At 36.8% G+C, this 23,663-nt stretch overlaps 1 protein-coding gene across 13 annotated transcripts in view; it reads right to left on the minus strand.

Moving 5' to 3' along the window:
• Positions 1-23,663, minus strand: part of TTLL5 (tubulin tyrosine ligase like 5) — a 352,672-nt gene that overhangs the window by 118,369 nt on the left and 210,640 nt on the right. For all 13 annotated transcript variants that reach the window (XM_020986244.2, XM_020986241.2, XM_078151465.1 and 10 more), the window contains one exon: positions 16,366-16,520. In XM_020986244.2, coding sequence (XP_020841903.1) covers positions 16,366-16,520 — 155 coding nt within the window. The remainder of the gene's footprint in view (positions 1-16,365; positions 16,521-23,663) is intronic.

Raw genomic sequence — 23,663 nt, forward strand, 5'->3', positions numbered from 1 at the left:
CAATGTGCTGAAAGCCTTTCTTATGTTCTTTTAATATTGTGGAGAAAACAATGGACACAAAGGCTGTCCGTAGGTTATCTTTCACTCTAACAATGTGACCAGATCAATTTTTTTAATCATAAATTTTTGATGCCATCTTTTACTATTTCTCCTTCATAATTCCTTGTTTGTAATATATTGTAGTCTGCTCTGTGTGCCTCCTTTCTTGTCCTTAAGAATCATAGTCATGCATCAATAGAATGATATAGGTATTAAAAATATGGAGCTTTGATTCAGGAAGAAGATGGGTTAATATACACAAAGAGCTTTACAACTCTTAAAACATTATGCAAATGTAAATTAGATGTTGTTATTATCACTATGATAAGAATAGTACAATTTCCCAAAGGCAAGCTTGTTCAACCTCTCTTGTTAAATTCTGGGCACAAGTCATGGTTCATTTGCACTGCCTGTTCCAGATACATAAGCTATTGGATAACTTCTATAAGCTGTCAATCCAACTGCATATTATGGTTGAGACAATTCTTCATCCACTAGGTATTTTTCCACTACAGGTAATTAAGCTGAACTCTACTGAATGATTATAAATTTTATTTAGAAGTCTTTTAGTGTTTTAGAGTGTTTTAGAGATTTATGTAATCTATGCAATATCATCTAGCATGTGAAGGACCTCACTATATATAGGAAATCTTTCTTCCACTTAGACTCTGTGCTACATCTTGTCCATGATAGTTTTAAACACCACTGTTGACCATAAATCTCCCTGGTTTATGGCTTGCTTGATATTAATGAGGGCAGAAAAATAGCTGTCTCTTATTTCTTTCAAAGAATCTTGTGTAATTTTAACATTTGCATGAGAGCTGACTTGATGTAGGAGAGACTTTAAGGAAGTATTTTGCTCTACTTAAACAGATGATTTCTTTATAGTTAACAATAAGTTAAATGAGATCTTGCCAGAATTCTCTACATCTTTTAGTCAACTGTGTGACAGTAAAAATGTAGTTCTACTGTAAAACATCACTTGTGAAAGTCTGCCTGTTCCCTTCTAATACAATTATTAGACAGTAGAGATTATTCTCATAGGTTGTTTTTTTTTTTGCATGTGGGTAGAGCTGAATAGGATTGGCAGGCATATGGTTTGGTATTTATTAATGCCCTATTTTGTCTTAAAATAAGGTCTAACATTTTCTTCTTATTCTTTGGCAGATTCAGATACATCTAGGATTTGATCTTTAAAGCCCTCAAATAGAGTCACTTTCAGGATGGACCTCCTCTGCACATGTGGAGTAGCACAGTCCAGCCACTTTTTCTACTTTTTCCTACCATGACATTTCTATTTCCTTTACGAGCAAACCTTAGACTGAGTTCCAATGTGGTGGAACTAATGCTGTCTTTGATAGTGAAGAGAGTTTGTTAAACAATCTTTGAAGGTCTTCATTTTTCCTCTATTTATTGTCCAGTTTTATATTTATTTATACATATTTATTAGGTACTATTTTATATTGCATGTGGAAATGTATCCAATTAACTCTTATAAGACCATAGATTCTATGAAGACAGAAAACCAGTCTCATCTCTTCCAAGATCCACCATAGTGGGTCTGTATACTTAAATACATCACAGAAACTGGTATTTCATTGGTTGGATTACTCTTCGGCTGTAGATAGTGGCTCACCGACGTGCAATTTTTGCCCATACCTTTCCATAAATCCTTCATCAAGGATTTACTCCCAAAGGTTAGATGTCTTTCTCTGGTATTTGGGCTTTCTATTATCTCGCTCTCATTACATGAAGAGCCTGCATTCCTTTCTAGTCAGATGCCTTTTACGCCAATTCTTATGTGCAAGTCATCATAAGATGTTGTATACTTAAACACAATACACATATGTTTTCATTATCCTTTTGGAAACATTTTGAATCATCTAAGGTTATGGCATTTCATGATTTGTAGAATTAAAGAATCACTGGGAGAAAACTGGTCTTAAAAAGATGGGCTTTTATTGTAGTAAGAAATATGGTGGTCACTGAACAAACTACAAAATTTCCTGAACATGATCTAGGCCTATTCTCTTCTATTCAATTATGGACCTAGCCCATTATTTAACTGTAGTGTTGGCCTACAATCTATGTACTGAGGGACAAATTCAATGGGCTAGCCATTCGAACGCCTGTCATAATCAAGGCACTATGTACTTCTACATCTTATTTTTCTTTTTTCCCTTTAAAATAAATTTATTTATTTTTAGTTTTCAACATTGACTTTCATAACATTTTGAATTCCAAATTTTCTTCCTATCTCTCCCCTCCCCCCCCACCCCAAGATGTCATGTAAATTGATATAGGCTCAACATAAACATTCCACATCTTATTTTTCTTCTGCAGATGGCAAGGCTGATATTCTTTTCAGTGACTATGGAACTCAGTGAAGTACCACACTACAACTCTTGGGGCTTGATTAAATTAGAACAATGATACTAGTACATAGGAGTATCTAGACTTACATTCTCTACGACAATACCAAACATCTTTGGTATGGTATATTTCTCCCCATTTAATGCCTCACTTAATGTTGATCTTTAAACAAAGTTATTTTCAAGTTTGCATCTGTTGTGGAATATTGTATGTCAATATTTACATAGAAGACAATGACCCGTTATCTAAACAGGATCTCTTCCCTGACAGTGATGTATGTGTTTGGAGTGCTTTTGAAACTATATTTTGATCAAATCAAATACTGGACTGTAACTAACAAATAATAAATACAGATAATTGTTATATTCTGTAAATCTCTTAGGCCAATTGTGTGACTGTATATTTGGAGTCAGAAAACTAGAGTTTGTATCCCAACTCTGTTGCTTACTGTCTGGGAGACTTTGGGGATATCAGCTGACTTCTCTGGGCCTCAGTTTCCTCATCGGATTAAATGATCTATAGGAAGCCTTCCAGTTCTATGTCCTATTTTCCTAAGATGTAGTTTGCTGTAAAAAGAATTATCTGTGAAACTAATTATTCTATCTTCATATTTTCAATATTATGAAAATTTTATAGAGATGGAGCCAAGATCACTGATCAGAAGCAACCCAGCTGAACTTTCTCATTATTTCCCTCCATCAACTTGAAAATAACACCTCAAATCAAAATTTTGGAGCGGCAGAACCAACAAAAGTTTGGGTGGGATATTTTTCCAGCCTAAGACAACTTAGGAGGTTGGCTGTAGGCTTCCACCCTGGTTTGTGACACTAGGGTAGAAGCCTATCCAGAGTCCACACAAGTGATGGCAGTAGCAGCAGCTACAGCAGCACTTTCAAGAGCTCTCAGCCCAGAGACAGTAAGAGGGTTGGAAACTGGTTAGAAAGAGATTATAAGGAACCCTTTCCTGGTAATGGGTACAGTTGGCACTGATTAGAAACCATATTGCCAGGGCAGCTAGGTGGCGCAGCGGATACAGCACCAGCCCTGGAGACAGGAGGACCTGAGTTCAAATCTGGCCTCAGACACATAACACTCACTAGCTGTGTGACCCTGGCAAGTCACTTAACCCCTCTTCCTAGCAAAACAAAACAAAACAAAACAAAAAAACACATTGCCCAAATACTGTTCTGGGTTGCATTTCCAGGGTGAAGAGGAGTGCTAGGGATCAGTTGCAAGGCAGCAGGGGCCCTGGTTACTGTTCCAAGGTAAAGATGGTGCTAGCACTTGTGTCTGCAGGGGAACAGGGTCCCTTTCTTGGGTAAAGATCAGAGCTCAGAACAGAAGAGCAGTACCTACACCTCTCCCAGATTACACCACCTTGGAAGCACTAAAAACCTTTAGACCCCAGAACTAGCTCTGAAAACAGGAGCACAGAAAAACCTTAAGCTTAGGAGAGTGCTTACCCACTTCCACGTGAGCAGAGCCCAACTTTAGCAAGAAGTTTAAAGTGAAGAAATAGACTAGAAAAATGAGGCAAAAATAAAATTGACCACAAAAAGCTACTTTGGTGTTAGAGAAGACCAAGGTATAATATGAAAACAGCTTTTAAAAAGGCCTCAAAAAATGGACCCAAGCAGAACAAGAATTCCTGAAGAGTTAAACAGGTAAGAGGGGTAGAGGGAAAGTTGGGAAAAGAATGAGTGATGCAAGAAAATTATGAAAAGAAAGTTAATAGTTTAGTAAAAGAAGGTACAGAAAATGTTGAAGAAAATAACATCTTCTAAAACAAAATTGGTGTAAGGGTAAAAGAGGCACAAAAATTCACTGAAGAAAAGAACTTAAAAAGCAGAATTGGCCAAGTGGAAAAAGATGTACAAAAGTTCAATGAAGAAAATACTTCCTTAAAAATTATAACTGAGTAAGTGAAAGCTAATGACTCCATCAGACATCAAGAAACAATAAAACAAAGTCAAAAGAATGAAAAAAAAATAGAAGGAAATGTGAAATATCTTATCAGAAAAACAACTGACCTGGAAAAAAGATGAAGGAGAGCTAATTTAAGAATTATTGAGACTACCAGAAAGCCATGACTAAAGAAAGAACCTAGACATATTTCAAGAAATTATCAAGGAAAATCCCCGATTGTTGAGATCCAGATGGCAAAACAGAAATTGAAAGAATCTACTGATCACCTCCTGAAAGAGACCCCCAAATGAAAACTCCCAGGAATACTACAGCCAAATTCTCAGGCTCCCAGGTCAAAGAGAAAATATTTCAAAAAACAATTCCAATACTGTGGAGCCACAGTCAGGATCACACATTATTTAGCAGGTTCCACATGAAAGGAGGAGAAGGTGTGGAATATGATACTCTGGAAGACAAAGGAGCTAGGATTCCCACCAAGAATAACCTACCGCCTAGCAAAACGGAGTAAAATCCTCCAGGAGAAAAAAAAATGGACATTTAAAGAAACAAAGGACTTTCTAGCATTCCTGATGAGAAGACCAGAGAGGAATAGAAAATCTACATTCAAACACAAGACTCAAGAAAAGTATAAAAAGGTAAACATAAAAGAGTAATCATAAGGGTCTCAGTAAAGTTAAACTGTTTACATTCCTATATGGGAAGATGATACATTTAAACGCTAAGAACTTTATCATTATTAGGTCATAGACAGAGGGCATGGATGTAAGTTGACTGTGTTGGAATGATTTCTAAAATACTGAAGAGGTAAGAAAGGATACACTGGGAGAAGGGGGAAGGGAGAGGTAGAATGGTGAAAATTTTCTCCCATAATAGAGTTACACAAGAATAAGCTTTTACAGTAGAGGGGAAAATGGAGTGGTGGTATTGGGCAATGCTTGAAACTCACCTTCATTGGAATTGGTTCAAAGAGGGAAGAATACACATACACACACTCACACACAGTTATGCACAGAAAAGTAACTTATCCAACAAGGAAATAGGAGGGGAATGAGATAAGAGAATGTGGTGGGGATGATAAAAGGTAGGACAGATTAAGGAAGGCAATGTTAGAATCAAAATAGACTTTTGAGGAGGGACAGGATAAAAAGAGAGAGAAAAGAAGAAACAGAAGACAATGGAATGGAGGGAAATGCACAGTTAGTAACCATAACCATGAATGATAGAAGTGGATAGAAGAATGGATTGGATACCAGAATCTAACAATATATTGTTTGCAAGAGACACACTGGAAAGAGAAAGATATATAGAGAGTTAAAATAAAGGGCTGGAGAAGGATATAATATGCTTTAGCTGACCTAAAGAAAAGCAGGGGTAGTAATCATGATCTCAGACAAAGAAAAAGCAAAAATTGACCTAATTAAAAGGGATAATCATGCAAACTACATTTTGCTAAAAGGTACCATAAAAAATGAAATAATATGAAACATTTTACAGCACGTGTTCTCTGCTAAAGTCCTCATTTCTTAAATATATAGAGTACAGAACTGAATCAAATTTATAAAAATAAGAGCCATTCCCTAACTGATAAACAGTCAAAAGATATAAACAGGAAGTTTACAGAAGAAGAAATCAAAACTATCTGTAGTCATATAGAAAACTGGTCTAAATTACTACTGATTTCAGAAAGACAAATTAAAATCACTCTGAGAGACCACCTCACACATATAAGAAATTACAAATGCTAGAGGGGATGAAGGAAAATAGTACATTAATGAACTGTTGGTAGAGTCACTAGCAAACTGGTCCAATCATTCTGGAGAACAATTTGGAACTATGCCTAAAAGGCTATAAAACAGCAATACCACTACTAGGTCTGTATCTCAAAGAAAAAGGAAAAAGATTTATACATACAAAAAAATTATAGCAACTTTTTGTGGTGGCAAAAAATTGGAAATCAAGGGGATGCTAATCAACCAGGGAATGGCCGAACAAGTTGTGGTATATGATTGTAATGGAGTACTACTGCAATGTGGGAAATGACAAGGGGGTGTAGTTTCAGAAAAACATGGGAAAACCTAGATGAACTGATGCAAAGTGAAGTGAGAAGAACCAGGAGATCTTTGTGCACAGCAAAAGCAATGTTGTCATGATAATCAACTGTGAAAGACTTGGCTATTCTGATCAATACAATGATCCAAGACAGTTGGAAAGGATTCATGATAAAAAAATGCTATCCACCTCCAGAGACAGAAATGATAAACTCTGAGTGCAAACTGAAATATGATTTTCTCACTTTATTTTTCTTGCTTTTAAAAATATGGCTAATATGGAAATATGCTTTGCATGATTTCACATGTATAACTGATATCATACTGCTTGTCTTCTCAGTGAGTGAGACTGGAAGGGAAAGAGAGAATTTGGAACTAAAAATTTAAAAAGAAAAGAGTGCTAAAAATAATAAAAAAATTTTAAAGGTTTTATAGAGATAGGAAAGTAGATGTATTTATGGGTAATTGTTGAGGTTTTTCTTTGTCATTTTTTGAGGGCTTACTAATACCATCTATAATCTTTTCCACTGGGGAGGGTATGTCATCCTCTTTGGGATATTCTGAAAAATTCATCCCCATGTATCTTTAACATTACATCACCTCCAGCATAGATGACTTCTGTATGTAATGAGCTCTAGCCCCTCTTCCTGATTTCATTCTAGGTGTCATTTCCGCTTCCTTAAATAGCACAGTAAGTACAGAAGTGGTACTGCTAGGAATAGCCAACCAGAGAGATACCAGTGCATCTGTTTTATTTCACATCTACGTGTCGTTGGTCTTCCACTTTCATCTACAGATGTTCCTGGAATGTCTCATGCCACACTGTTTCCCAGTTCATTTTTCCCTTCAATGATTTTTGCCATTTTGGGAGGAGATTCTGCTTATAATCTTCCCCAATATTCCTCCACAGTATTTGACAAATAGTGCTGAATTCTAAGCCTGAACTTTTTAGTGGATTCTAGTGTCATTCATATAAGAGTGGCTGGATAACATGAGTACAAAGTCAGGACCAAAAATCAGATGCCATGCTAGATATAAGGCAGCTAAAGCAACCAAGACACCCTGCTCAATACTAGGGAAAGAAAATAAGATATTTTAGAGATAAGTCAAAAATAAATATGGTTGACTTTCCTGTCAGGGCCAAGCTGGGTGGACTGCAGGGCAACCTTTTGCCAATATATCTGTCAGCTAGGTAAGGAGATCAGGTGTTTGCTGCTTTGCGTAGTTTTAGAGATCTTTATGCTTTCTCATTGTGATGGCTGCTTTGTCTTGGTTAAACTTCTCTAAGAAATGGGGATAAGAGTCAGTGTCATAAGCTGTTAGAAATGATGTAATCACATGTGATGTCTAAAAAAACCTTTATCCTCTTTCATTTCCTGATGTCTACCACATTTTCCAGTATTTGCAACCAAGTTACTAATTATCAAGGGAACTGTTCATTTAGTTGCCATTAGGCATAGAGTGAAACCAATTCTTAAAACTGTCTTTTTTTTTGTGGAACGTGAAGACCATTCTTCCATTTAATGGCAATGTCTTTATGTCTTATGCCTAATTTATGCCGGGAATGTCAATAAGAATATGATTCAGTTTCCCCAGTATTCTACTGAATCATTGGTCTTTGCACAAACATAGCATAACAGTCAAACTAACGTTCATAAATAGTAATCAAACTATATGATCCTTTAAATTCTCCATCCTTGACACCACTCAAGATCAGAGGTATCAAACTCTAGCCTGCAAAACTCTCTAGTACTACCTAGATCAGATTAAAATGTAAGGGGGAAATATTTAACAAAATAAACAGAAATACAATAAAACATAGATGATGTCAATTTGTAGTTTTCTAAGTCAATATATAGCCCACAGTTATCATTTTCTATTTGAGTTTGACACAACTGATCTAGATAAAGGAGGCTACACAAGACTGGGGGATGTTTTATATTCTTATCTATTTCTTGGATTATTACAGTAAAAAAATCATCACCTAGCAACCAAATTCAGGGTGACAATACTTATGCCACTCCTCAGACAGCATGCACAATCTGCTACCTAGATTATCTATACTCAAAGCCTTTCCAGGTTATTAATCTCCTCCCCTAAGCCCAAATGGGCAGGACTTCTTTGGAGCACTTCTGTACCTAGTAATGGATTGTTTGTGGAACTGAAATGACTGACCATGGGATCAATGATGTGACCAGAGGAAATCAGAGCAGGGAGGGATCTGGAAGATCCAATGAAAACAAGGAACTGGTTAAGAAGGACCAAGTATGTGGCAGAGGTAGAAGGAAAGGAAATCATTATCACCTGAGACACAATTGCCATTTTCACCTTTACTGTTTCTCAATATTTGAAGTGTAGGGATTTTTAGCTGCCTCAAGAATCTCTCTTGCTTAAAAGCCCACCTGTCACTGTCCTTTACTGTCAGTGTTACAAATTCTACTTAAAAACTAAGTTAAATTCATCCTGATTGCACTATCACATTATCTTGCCTAAACTTACACACGGAACATCACACAAGATACTTAAACCTATTTCAAGAAACCCATCCAATAATCGGTTATTGGCTCTGTGACTATGTCACAATGGTTATTCACTGATAAAATTAACCACCATTCTATACACTCTACCTGCACCATCAAAGAAATACAAGTAGGGAGTTGAGCGTGATAGTGAATGCCTGTGATCCGTGCTGCTGAGGAGGCTTGGCTGAGCTGCAGTGAGCCAAAGCTAAAAGGGGTCTATATTAAGTCTGGCACCATTACAATGAGTGCACTTCTAGAAGGGGGGGAGGGGGTCCACTAGACTGTCTATGGAGTAAATGAACTGGCTTAGGCCAACAATGGAGTAGAACAAAGCTCCTGTGCCAATCAGAAGGGGGATCAGGCCCATGAGTGACTGCTGCACTTCAAACCCAGGCAAGACAGGGAAATCCAGCATTCAAAATCCCCCAAACCCAAACTCCAAAACAAACAAAAATCTAGTTACAATGCTTTTAGTATAATGAAAACGTGGTCATGCCAAAGTGATGCTGGCAATTACAGTTTTGAAATATGATTCATTTCTAATTCCCTGAACTCTCAAATGTCCTTTTTCTGATCCTATTTCTGAGACAACTCTGGATTTCCTGCCTATCTTTGGCACACATTTCAAATGGCTTTTAATCTTTAGTCTCTCTTCATTGCCTTTATTTTGATAAAGTTTTTATCACCAACATCTTAATTTAATAATCCCTACTTCATGCTGAAGATTTGAAAAATGAATTTATAAAGTACTTAAAATATTTCATACAATATAATAAAATACTGAAAATTATGGACTGGTTTTTACTGTATTACATGTGCAATTCTACACCCTCCTCTGTGGCTATATCGTACAGAAAAACTTCACTCTAATAAAAAATTAAGTTTGGGAGAATTTTTTTCCCCTCTCAGCTTCTAAATTCTAGTTCTCTAACCAAGAGAAGTGACTCATTGTCTTTTATTATAGGACAAGAGTTTATTAATAGACAGTCTAGAGATGTAAAAGAGACCTTTTAGTTAAAGGACTTGTGAACCCAGCAAAACTTCTATCCTCCCCCTTTCCATCCCATGTTGCTTTCTCTGAGTTGAGATGAAGGAAAAGTTTCTTTAATATTTTTTCAGTGATTCTCAGCAGGATCCAGAGAAAAAACATAAATATTCCTTCATCCCTGTTTGGGGAACCCCTGACCAACATAAACGATGGGAGCTGATCTAATGATAATACATGTTAAAACAAGTGAAGAGACAGGTCAATTCTGTTTTTGTTTCCCCTATTCTAATGAAAGCATTTCATACAATTTAGCACATGAGGCTAGGTTATGCTCTTGAAACTAAGATATTAATCTGATTTTCTTGGACATTTAAAAACAAGGCAACATTTCTGAGCCTTTGCTGGAAATCTTAAGAGATTTTAAGATTCATTATCTTGTTTGAACACCCATACATTACACACCTGAATACAATTCCATTTAAGTTAAAATGTTAAAAATGCAAGAATGGCACATCACAAAACAACCTGAATTTTATTCTGGCTTGAGGAGATGAGTAGCACTCTGCTTTCCTCACCATGCCTCTGGCACAATGCCCATATCCTCCAACCCACCTAGCATGGCCCCTGGCAGGAAGCCCAGCCATATTTACTTTTGGAAGAAGTCCAAAATTTCCTAATTTCTTTCACTAATATTCAGTGGGACGGTTGAACTGCCCAAGCTGCCTGTATCTGGCACAATGCCCAGTCATTCTGGTCCTGGCACAGTACACATGTTACCCAGCCACTCTTGATGTATGAGTGGCAATAGAATTGCCAAAAAGTTCAGGTTAACATAAGGCAATAACTTTAAATCCTCCCTTTAGCACTATACTGAGAGGTTAAGTCTCTTGCTGGGGTTATAGGCCATGGAGTGAGTTAAGAAGTAGAATGGTCCCAAATAGAAATGTATGGGTCTTCACACATTAAGTACAGAAGCTAAATTTTGCTCAGAGGGAAGTAAAAGTGAGAGCAAGAATGGGAAGGGAGATTCTGTTAAGGGCAAAAAGGAAAAGGGAATAGGGAGTGAAATCAGACTTCCTTATAATTCTGGAAGAGGAAACAATTGTAAAAAACTTTCTGGGGTTTCTCTTTTTTGATTTGGCTGTTTTGGCAAAAGCACTGTGTTTATATAATAGGGTAAAGTACCAAATTATGAGATCTAAGACCCTACAGAGAGAAGCCACCTCCAAGTACGACCCCCAGGATGGATGGAAAATGTGAATGTGACTGGCAGGAACATCCGGCTTCAATGGAACTTCGGCATCCAAAAAGAGATCAGTGAGGAGGGCCTGCCGAGGAGCAAGCCTCCAGTTAACAAAGAAGGTCAAACTGAAGGGAAGGATAGCTCTCTCCTCATGCTGCTGGGCTGTCGAATGGACAGTCTCTATCCTACAGGCCCAGGCTTAAGTTTCTCTTTCCTTTGTTAACCGGGGAATACTATCCCCATTCTCCTCAGAGTCAATGTTACACATTAAGAAATGAAATGGCAAGATTCTTACTAGGCAGGGTGTAAAAGTTCCATTTTCCTCCACAGGTTCCAATTTAATGTCACTGACATCTGGGCTTCAGTTTCCATAATGATTATGAAGCCACTGTGTACCTTTTAGAGAATCATGCATCTCCCTTCTTTAATTCATTCTGAACTTGACTGTACTGCATAATAATAATATGGACTAACTAAGTCTAGTTCATACTATAAATTATTTGTATTCTTGAGTGGTCTGTATCGCACAATTCAACAAACATTTATTAAGTACTTACTACATGCAAGGTACTATGCTAGGTACTAGGGACACAAAGATAAAAACAAAACTGTGCTTGACCTTAAGCTACTTACTAGAGGTAATAAATATATACAAAAGTAAGTAATTACAAAGTAATTTCAAGAAGGGCAGAGAACTTAAAAATAGTAAAGACTTCAAATGGGAGATAACAGGATCTTAAGAGGGAGAGATGAGGAGGAAATGCATTTCAGACATGGAGTATAACCTATGCAAAGGTACAGAAATGGAAACGGCAGGTCAAGTTCAGGGTGTAACAGAGAGTAGATCAGTTTGGCCAGTATAAGGGCCTTGAGGGGAGGCTGGAGTAACTATTGTTCAAAGTATGACAGCAAATTAGGAAAGAGTAGAGAAATAAAAGTTTGGTTATTGGGGATCCAGATGAAATTAGATCATATTAATTTGCATAGATCAGGAGGCATGGTTTCACGATTTTTTCCAGCAGTGTTTTGTAGCATATGACTAATGAGCTAAAAAGACAGATGACGGGAGAACCTAGTAGTAGGATTTGGCAAGGACTGGCAAAAAGATAAAGAAGCAAAGAATTCAAAAGTGAAAAATATATAGCTGAAATGGTGAATTCTAAGGTACAAGAAAGTAAGACCAGTAAGGAGGTGATGTACCAGAAGAACAGGGAAGAGTGGAGAGATGGGAGGTCATGCTGAATACAAACAATAGATTTCAAAGCAGTGAGGCAGAAAGATAGAAATTTATTATGTGTGTGTGTGTGTGTGTGTGTGTGTGTGTGTGTGAGTGAGAGAGAGAGAAATTACAGAATTCTGAAGATGATTATAAGATCAAGGTTATGAAAATGTCTATAGGTGGCTGAGGTAGAGCGAAGATATAGGTCATGTAGTTGAAGAAGCTGATAAAGTAAGAGTGAAGGGTGTTTGAGGGCACAACAATTTATATAATGAGCCCAAATATTAGGGTATGGATAGAGGTAAACAGAAAGACTTTAAGCCAGGTACTGAACTCGAGAAAGAAAAAATAACCAAGAGGTTAGTAGATCATAGTGACAAGGATCTGTTTCATGTGGTATAGAAATATCAGGGGCAAGGAGTATGTTTACTCCTGCTCCTGGTCCAACATATCAGAGGCATGAAAGCAGAACTCAATAATGGAGAGAGTGACAAAAAGTTATTGCCTTATATTCTTAACTAGACTATAAACTATGTCTTTTTTTTTTCAGTAACACATCATATCACCTAGCAAAATGTTAGGCATTTAGAAGATGTTCAATAAATGCTTTTTGAATGACTGGCTGAACATGGAAGAATTCCAATGCCGAAGTATAAATCTTCAACATTTTAAAGAGGCAATCTTAAAGAAGTTAGGGAAAGGGCATCAGCTAAGCTTAAACCTGAGTATCTGAAAACAAACAGCCAAAAAAGATCCTTAAAAAGTTAAAAGAACAATGAGCTATGATAAGGAACTCATGATTCAAAATTCTCAGATGCGGTACTTCATTTTGATCCATACCCAGCAGGAACAACGAGGAACTGACAATCCATTTGTTCAATTTGTGCTTGGCCCAGACACAGCTGCCCTTGACAAAGATGCCAGAAATCACTCTTCTGCAAAGATGATTGGACCACTCCTTTGTACAGTGTGACCAAGCAGTTCAGCAGGATCAGCTGATGCAAAACAGGACAATTTTCGAACCCTGCCCACCTTTAGTGTCAAGGAATAGACAAATACCCAGGTTCCGCACATTAAAAAGCCAGGGACGGATAAAAATATTCCAGTGACAAATTCTGGAAAAACACACAAAAGGGCAGAAGCCAGACGTTCGTGGGATTCCCTGACAGCTCCATCCACAAGGAAGGGCTGGACTGGAACAAAACAGGGCCTCAGGTTCCTGCCAAGCTGTCTGAGGCCCTGTCCTTCCCAGATCATTCAAAGCAGCAGCAGCCACTGCTGCCGCCAGGACTTCACAGTAAGTAACCCTTTTAGCTCCCACAGAGGAAAACTGTTCCATTAACTCAATGAGTGCTAGAAAAAGAAAAATGTGCCCTTCCTGTTGTGGTTAGGTTCTCCGGAAGTCTGGCAATAATAAACCAACATTAATAAAGTCTGAGCACCTAATTATCTATTGTGTCTAGAGAAAGAATAATTCTATTGGATAAAATAATTTGAAAGTCTCTATTCTCCTTTCACCCTCCCCCTCTCCTGAACACACACTTTATTGAGTAGAAAGGGGCCAAGTCACTTATGCATCAGAATCTGGAAACCATAATAGTCACTTTTAAAAGGGAGGTATTGGTGGTAAGCACTCCATACCTGAAAGTTCTAGTGACACACTATTTTCCCAATAAGAGCCTGCTTTGTTTTGAAGGCACACTCTAGCCATTAATAACTGGGGTCCTAAAATATTTTGACCCCAACTCTTTTCTTTTCTGGAGAAGAGCCTACAGTTAATCTCACTTATTCCCTCTGAAAAGAAACACAGAGTAATGGCTGGCCAAGTCCAACTCTACTGTGTCTAGGGAGCTACATGGCCAGGCCTCAGACTGTCTGGGCAAGTTATAGGCTTTCTGCCTTCCTCTCCCACAACAAAGCATGAACTCCAGACAGACTGAAAGAACACAGGGATTTGAGGAGCTGAGCTCACATTGACCTATAGGAGACAAAAGCCCTGGGGCCACACTTGAGGTTATTTCCAAAGTGAGGGGGAGGGGCGGAGTAAGGGAAGAACAAGGTTGTCTGATGAAAAACTTGTGTGATCTATAAAAATTAAGAACAATAGGAACACCACAGGGAAATAAAAAAATAACACTATGCAGGATTTTTGTGAGTCACTAGTTTTCATTCCTGTGGCTACCAAGTCACTGAATCCTCCAACATGTCAAGATGAAATGTATAAACAATAACAGGATTCTCTTAACATTTAATTCCAATTCATAAGGCAGTCCACTGAAGACTATGATTATTATTTTGGTGAACTGTGAAGGTTTATAAATACTGGAATTCACTGTCACAACAGAAATAATTAAAAAAAGAATAGCAACTTATATTTATTTAGTACTTATTTCTAGGGAGATCAAAGTGTTTCATAGATAATCTTGAAATTTCTTAAAATAGCCTAGTTTGCAAATTAAGTATGCTTGTCTAAAAACAGATTTAGTGAATGGCTTAAAGTCATGTGGTAAGTCAGAGTAAGAAACAGGAATAAAACTCACATCTTAGGACTTCTACTCCAGTATTTAATTAACTTAACCAAGCTTACCTCTCTAACTGTGTAAAAAGTGGGAAGCCAATAAACCGGGTTAATTCTCCAAGTGACAAATGGCTCCACAGACAAGAACTGAGATAGAGATCCTGCATGGCATAGAACCGGAGCAGTCTTGGCTAGGCCCTAACTCATCCCCACTTAAGTACTTCAGGGAAGTCATGCTAATTCTGTGACTGAACTGGAGACCTAAATCTCAGGTGTTTTATTAAATTTCAGGTATCTTTAGGAATTCCCAACAGAATTGCATCTCTTGAAATGATTCTGGAAATGATCTAGTATCCTAGCAGTTCTGTGAAACAAGGTTTTCTTGGGGCCAAGTTAAAACCTTCAGTCCCTCTGGGGTTGTATTAGAAAAGAATGAGAATCCCTCCTGGGATAAAAGCACAGTAAGGTAGTAAAGTTCTATATACAGAATTTCTCTTTATAGCCAGCTGTTTAGGAACAGACATATAATAAAGGATATTTACATATTTTAAGGATCTATAGTTTCATTTCATCCTTTAAAAAAAAAAATTTAGAATTGCAATTATAGCCAGCTATTTAGGAATAGACTTATCTCATATATTAAGGGATATTTACATATTTTAAGGATCTATAGTTTCATTTCCTCCTTTAAAAAAAAAACAATTTAGATTGCAACCCTTCTACAATAGTAGAGTTGGTATGGAAACATTCATCACTTTGCAGAAAATTTTAATGAGTTTCTCTGAATTTAGCTAGGCAAAAAACATAGGGTCTGTTTTTAGACTCATACTTGAAAGTTTTTTCCCCTTGTCAGAGAGCATGTGTGCTGTTGGCATAGCCTTGGAGAACCTGAGCAGAAGTGAATTTTCTCAAACAAGCTACTTAAGTAGCAAGTCTAACATTAACTAATATAATTATAATAATTAGGTACTAAACTGTGCCCAGGCCCTGGGTCACCTTTCTGAAACTCAGAACAAGGCAGAATGTCAACAGGGTGGTGGACAGAGAACAGATAGGAGAGATACATCGGAACACCTAGAGGAAAGTTTATTAGGATGACACGACCACCCTCATGGCCACATTGTATTTACTGCCTTTTTCAGTGTTTATATGAGGTAAATGAAAGGAAGGTTAGATCTTGCATTTTTGATACCTGGGTATTTTGAATATGGGAGACAGTAGTAACTTTGGATAATCCATAAGCCACTCATGTCATAGCATAAATTTCACCATGATCTTTATATCTGGTGCCACTTCCTTCTCCTTTAAAATTATTTTTAAATGATACGTCTTCCTACTTATCTAGCTCATTAAATCGACACTAAGGATTTTATTCACTTTATCATAAACTTTAAAAAGATATGTGTATACATAGCTATACTTATATACTTTCTCTGCCTTTCATTTTTCCTGTCTAACCCAAAACTGAGTCCCACACCATTTAGCATACCTATTTACTGGCGGGCTAGTCCTGCTTTCAGGGACTTGAGGGTCTGAATGTGCTGACAATGTTGGACCTCCAGGACTGTGTACTGGGCGAAGGGTAGGGGGAATTGTAGCACCTGTTCGATTTGTGACTCCACTTGCCAAATTCAGGTTTGTTACCTAAAAATGAAAACAGACAAAAACAAAACAAAATAAAACACTCAAGCTACAAAGTTTCAGAAAGTACCACACATACAGGTGAAACCTGGATGGCAGCAAGGCAGTGCAGTGGATAGAGCTAAGTCTAGAAAATACGAGTCCAAATCCTGCCTCAGACACTTAGCATTTGTGTGGCTCTGGACCACACTTAATCTCTCAGCCTCAGTTGTCTCATCTGTAAAATGAGGATAGTAGCATCTAGCTTACTGGGTTGTTGTGAGAATCATCTGATATATATATATATATGTATATATATATACACACACACATATATACATATAGACATACATATACATATGTATATGTATATATGTATATTGCTTTGCAAACTTTAAAGAGCTAAACAATCCTAGCTTTACTCTAGCTACATAATCCTATTAATTAAATAACTGGTAGATGCCAGCCAATATGAATAAAATCAGTCGCTAAGACAAAAGGACCTAAAAGCAGCAGGAGGTTCAGATTCATACTACAGAGAGCAGAATTTCAGACAGTATTAATACACCAAAAACACTGATTAAGCAGCTATTATCATGAAGAAAAAAGAAACCATGGTATAGTGGCTAAAGAACTAGCCTCAAAGACAGGAAGACCTCAGTTCAAGTGCTGCCTCTGATACTTACTGGCTATGTGACTCTGAAACATCACTCAACCCCTGAGTGAGGGCTTTAGGCCACTAAAACTGTGAGTTGCTTAGAAGGTGCAGACCTACCTTGGTAGAAGTTTCCTACCCAGGAGTTCTCTATATCACTGAAATACAAGTTCCAGTTTCTATTTCCCATGTTTTATGCACTATACTGGGTGCTACTGTGTGGAGAGGAGGGAATACAAAGCAGATAAGAGAGATTCCCTACCTACAAGGAATATTACTTTCATATGCACATCAATGGATGACTCGCAAAGTTTTTTTGGATGAGACATACATTTTTCAGGTATGGCCAAAGAGGTAATATGTTTTGCTTGACTATACTCATTTGCTAAGAGAGGACTTCTACTGGTGGGAGAGGTAGGGTGATTCAGTGGGTAGTGAAAGGGATGCAAAATAGAAAAGAAAGAAAATATTATCAATGAAAGATTTTTTTTTAATGGCTGAAAGAAAACACAGAATTTCAGAAAGGGATACAAACAAGGTAAATTTTTTTTTACTATGCTATTAAATTTAATATACTTTTTAAAAAGTACTAAGAAATTCACAAATGCATATGCAATCTTTATTTTTGTTTTTCTTCATATGCTGATACTGAAATAAATGCTTGTGTCTTTGATGATTGTGAAGTTATTAAAAAAAACACACAGGTACAGAGGCAAGCCTGTTTGGAGGACAATGAGTAGACAAGTCTGGAATAGATGAAAAGGTCACATAGGTGAGTACTAAAAGATAAGGATAGAAATGTAGGTTGGATTTGGTCTATGGAGGACCTTGAATATAAAGCTATGGAATTTTCTCTCTATTGTGCAGGCAATCATGAGACATGAAAGGTTTCTGAGAAGAGAAGTGATATGAATCTCAGCTCTACCACTTACTACCTAAATTACTCACTTACTGTCTCTGACCCTTGGTTTCTTCATCTGTAAAATGAGTGTTGCCTGACAAGATACTGTCTCAAGTTTCCTTTCAGCTCGAAATCCTCTGATCTTATAATGAAAACAGGGTTTTAGGAAGATGATTCTGGGAAGATTGTACAGGATGGTTTAGGAGGAAGAAACAGGAAGTAACAGTAAAGTTATTCTAGTATGAAGTTCAAGCATGAGGTAATTATGGTTATACCTAGGGTGTAGAAAGCACAAATAAAAAGAAAGCATGGAAATTTTTCAAAAGAAGGATCTAATAATTTGGTGAATGAGGGCATATAAGGACACAAAGATGATTATCTTCAGCCTCAGTGGCAAAGAGAACAGTAGTATAGTTACTAGAAAAGGAAAGTCAGGAGGAAGAGCTGGTCTAAAAATTCCAAAGTTACCTAATGAAAAGGAACCTTTTGAAAAGTACGAGGAAATAGGAACTAGAATGTTCGAAATGGAAGGGACGTTTGAAATCATTTAGCCACAGGATCATTCAGAAAGCTGCAAAGGATCTTAAAGGTCATCTGTTACAATCCCCTCATTTTACAGAGGACGGAATTTAAGCCGGAGAGGTCAAAGTCAACTAGGTAGTAAGTAGCCGCGCTGTATTTGGACCTAGACTCCAAATACTGGTTTTTCCACTCTACCACACTGCTTCTCTTAGTTCAATTGTTGCGCTTTGTAGATAAGCGAACTGAGCCAAAAGTTTGCCCAAAGTTTTCCAGCTGATTGGCTGTAGAACCAAAGCTAAAATCCAGGTCTGTGGATGCTAGTCCAGTTCCCTCTCCCTTCCACCACTCTGCTTTCAAAGCCAGAAAGTTTAAAAGATGAAACAAAAGCTGTAACAGAAGAGATGATGATCTACATTTACAGAATTGAACAAGTAAAAAGGCTTTTCGTTCCTCTTCACTGTAAATAATTAATAATATTTTGTTTGCAAATAGAAAGCTACTCTATAAATTCAGAAGCAAGATACATTTCTGAAACTGTCTGTGACCAATGTAATAGTTCATGCTTCGGCTGCATCCAATTAGGTTGGGTTAGAAGTATGATGAGCCAACTCAAGTGCCTCTGAATAACAGTACTGAGAGATGGAAAAGATCTTGGCAATCCTCTGAAAGGCAGTGTAATACACTGAAAAGTTTGCTGGACTTGCAGTCAAAGAGACCTGGATTTACATTCAACTGATCATAGGTTTTACCTGCATTGTAAAGAATAGGGGATGCATTTAATATTGCTGCTTTTGGCATTTTAGTGAGATTTTTTGGCCCTACCATATGATCAACTTTTGTAAAAGTGCCATGCACAGTTGAAAAACAGATATACTCCTTTCTATTCTCATTCAGTAATCATCACAGCTTTATCATATGTAACTATTCTAAAGTTCTAATCAGGTCCATCTTTCTTGTTTAACTTTTTGTTAGGTCTGAAAGGGGTATAGTGAGATTCCCAATAATACAGTTTTATAGTCCATTTCTCTAATTTGATTATTTTTTCCTTTAATTTAGATGCTTTACCACTTGATTCATATTTATTAAGTATTGATATTATTAAGTATATGATGCCTTTTAAGCATAATATAATTTCCTTGTTTATTTCTCTTTTAACCATTCTAGTTCTACCACTGACTGAAGTATAGTAAATTCTGTTCTGGCCTCTCATTTTTAACTCCATGTGAATCTATATACTAATAGTGTTTCTTAGAAACAATATATTGCTGGATTTTGCTTTTTAAGCCATTATGTTACTCTTTTCCATTCTATTTATGTTCATATTTCTATCAAATATTTGTGCATTTACCTCCATCATGCCTTCTTGTATTGTTTTCCCTCTCTTTGACTCCCATCCTAATATTTACAAAGATGGTGATAGTAAAAGAGAATATGATCAACAAGAGTGATGTTACTGATGGGTTCTGCTTCCACTCCACTGGTAATCCTTTCTTCCCCTTTTCTAGACTCCAATCACTGGTTCTTATACTTTTTTTCTTTAAGCTCTCCTAGTCCTATCCTTTCAAAGCTGATTTGTTTTGCTTGTAAGTATTCCCTCCCTTGCTCCACCTTCTCTTAAGTCCTTTCAACCTTCTCCTTTTCTCTAGCTCACTGCTGAATATATTTCTATACTAAACATTTGTGTTTTTGCATGAGTGCATGCGCACTGGGCATATTAAATTCTTGTCTGCTTTAGATAAGAGTAAGGTTCACATGATGTCCACTTTCCTAACCCTTCCTCCATGTTTGTATATTCTTTTAATGACTCCAATTATGAGACAAATTGTGAGAAAGTTCTACTTATTTACCCTTCATTCTCCAATTCATCTTTTACACTACTGCCAAACTAATTTCGCTCGTGTAAAAATGTGGTTATGTTACTCTTCTGCCCAAAATCTTTAGCGTCCCTCTACTGACTACTAAATAAAGTTTAAACTCCTTTGCCTCATTAGAGGCAATTAGAAAGATTCCTCTCTTTAGAAGCTGGACTCTCCTAGAACTGATGCTAGCCTACACTGAGGAACCCCCTTAATGGGAAAGGACTTGCTCCAGCCCCCTTTATACAGAGCTGGTCTATTGATGTACTTATATGGATCTATACTCTCATTGATTTGGAAGTTCCTGTCAGTAATACACATCACAATCTACACATATCTGTTCATTCTATGTGTCTCTTATCCATGTATTCCCACAAATTTGACACAGAGGGTCCACCCAACATGCAAGAGGCCTTTCATTCATTTCTCAGGGAATCAGAAAAGTACCAGTGGGGCATTCTGGCTACCTATCCATCATCTCTTGTCCTTATGAGCAGTCAATATTTATTTCCTATTATACCATTCTTTTATGAGAGTTCCTTGTTGCTTATATGCTGCAGTCTGTACACATCCAGCATATGCCTTTCCATTGCTTTTATATGAATTTTTAATTTTTATCTTGCTGCCTTAAAGCAACACTAGTCGAATATTAGTATTTTTTTTTAAATGGGCCTTTGCTTTTATTGCTACTGGAGAATAGTTGAAGTTTTCCAAAGGCAATCATTCCACTCTCTTCCTCTTGTCCAACTGCATGCCCAACTTGTTGCCCACATGCACCGTCTCAAATATATATACTAATGGACAAACTCTGTAAGTTGTCCATCTAGATACTGTAATCTGGGCAATAAGACATGCTTCATACATTGGATCTTTCCTGTGTGGACAATGAGGATTCTTCCAAGAGACTTTGTAATCTTCTCTGACTTGAAGCAATTGGCACAATATCATCAGAGCCACTTGATGGCTAAGTAACTAGAGTCAGAGGCCTGATTCCAGAATCAGGAACAGCTGAGTTCAAAACTTGACTAGGACGTTTACTTAGCTGTGTGACCCTGGGCAAATCACTTAGCCTTTGTTCCTCATCAGCAAAATGTGGATAATAATGGCAGCTTCTTCGCAGGGCTGTTGTGAGGATGCTATGGGATGATATGTATAAAGGACTTTGCAAACCTCAAAGGGCTATATAAATTCTAGCTACCATTATCATCATCTGCAAATCTAGAGAATCTAACATTCCACAAGGAATCTCTTTTCAGCTTGGACTCTGTGCTGGATCAACTTCATAACGCTGACAAACCACTTTGCTAAGCATATATTTCTCTATTTTATTACTCATTTAATGTTTATCATCAGATGACTATTGAACAAGATTATTTCTGTAGTTTTATCTTTCAAAGGATTCTAGAGTGATTTTTTTTTTTTGGAAATAGTATTTTATTTTTTCCAAATACACGTAAAGATGGTTTTCAACACTCATTTTCAATAAAATTTTGAGTTCTAAATTTTTTCTTCCATCTCCTCTCCCCAAGATGGCAAGTAATCTGATATAGGTTATACATGTGCAATTATATAAACATATTTCCACATTAGTCATGTTGTGAAAGAAGAAACAGAACAAAACGGAAAAGCCACAAAAAACAAACAAACAAAAAAAGAAGTGAAAATACTATGCTTTGATTTGCATTGAAATTCCATAGTTCTTTCTTTGGATGTGGATAGCATTTTCCATCATGAGTCTTTTGGAATTGTCTTAGATCACTGTATTGCTAAGAAGAGCTAAGTTAATCATAGCTGATCATTGCACAATGTCGCTGTTACTATGTACAATGTTCTTCTGGTTCTGTTCATTTCATTCAGCATCAGTTCATAAGTCTTTCCAGGTTTTTCTGAAATCCACTTACGAGTGATTTTTTATATACATATATATATATATACACACACACACATACACATATATATGTATATATATATACACATATATACATATATATGTATATGACTCATTAGTATATATTAGTATATATAAATGGATAAACAGGCATATAAGTGGGTACTTAACGCCACTCTCTCATTCCCCTATTCTGTGTATTTATTGTACCTTAAGAAAGGTGCAATATCTTTTCCATGTCTTTGGTATTTTCCTTCTCATCTATATTTTCTTATATAATGAACGAATGGGTCACCTCCACCACAAATCTCCTCTACATACACTTGTTCCAGTTCAGCTCCTGTTCTCAACTTTGTTCTTTTTAGTGTCATAAGCATGTCTGGGATTGTGATGTTAAGAGTAAAAGTATGATGGTTATACCGTCCTTGGGAGAGAAAATAGTTTGTTTTAATAACTTCAAAATGCATTTTACATTCTTCTTCTGTTTGTTGTATATTTTCCATTTTTGTCCTTAGTGTTCTTGGGATGCTTTTGTTTAGATGTTTCTTTTCAGCTTGCTCTGTTCTCCACTGCTTCTCTCTGCCTTATGAAACAAGACTGCTAATGACCATCCATCATTTTTCTGCTTAGATTTTACAAAGTCGTTTCTATTCTAACCCAGTGTTGTCTTTGGCAGCCATCTCTTTTCTTTATTGCAAGTCAGATGTCTGCAGACTAAGGCATTTTCTGGCCTTTTTGGTTTCCCTTTTGTGGTAATTAATTTATATTGATTAAATTTCTTCATAAAATAATTATAATTGGTGTGAATATCACTTCTGTGATAAAGACAAATTCAAATGCCGCCTCTTCCAAGAAGCCATTCCTGATGATTCATCCCCCCACAAAAAAAAGTCAGTAATGATTTACCCATCACTTTGAACCCAGTGAATGCATTTATCATATAATGCTGTGAGTTATTTTTTCAAGTACATTTCTTATCTCCCTATTATATTGTAAGCTCCATTAAGGACAGAGATGATGCCTTATCTATATTTTATGTTTCTCCCAGCATCTAACACAAGGCTCTACACACAGTGAGTACTTCATAAAAATGTTTGTTAAATTGAATTAACTATATTTAATAAATGAGGAAACTGAGGTGTGGAGATGTTAGATGATATTTACTACAGTTAAGATGATATTTAATACAGTTATTAAGTGAGAGAGCTGGTAACTGAACCAAGTCTTATGATTTTTAGTCCAGTGCTCTTTCTATAATTTTTCAATGGACACGTGACACCTTCTGGCTTCTTCCATGACTTGGTGGTTTCTTCTCAAGTACCTAACTACTTTCTTATAGTTCAAA

The sequence above is a fragment of the Phascolarctos cinereus genome, unplaced genomic scaffold, assembly GCF_003287225.1.
Source record: "Phascolarctos cinereus isolate Bilbo 61053 unplaced genomic scaffold, phaCin_HiC Scaffold_3;HRSCAF=262, whole genome shotgun sequence".
Classification (NCBI taxonomy): domain Eukaryota; kingdom Metazoa; phylum Chordata; class Mammalia; order Diprotodontia; family Phascolarctidae; genus Phascolarctos; species Phascolarctos cinereus.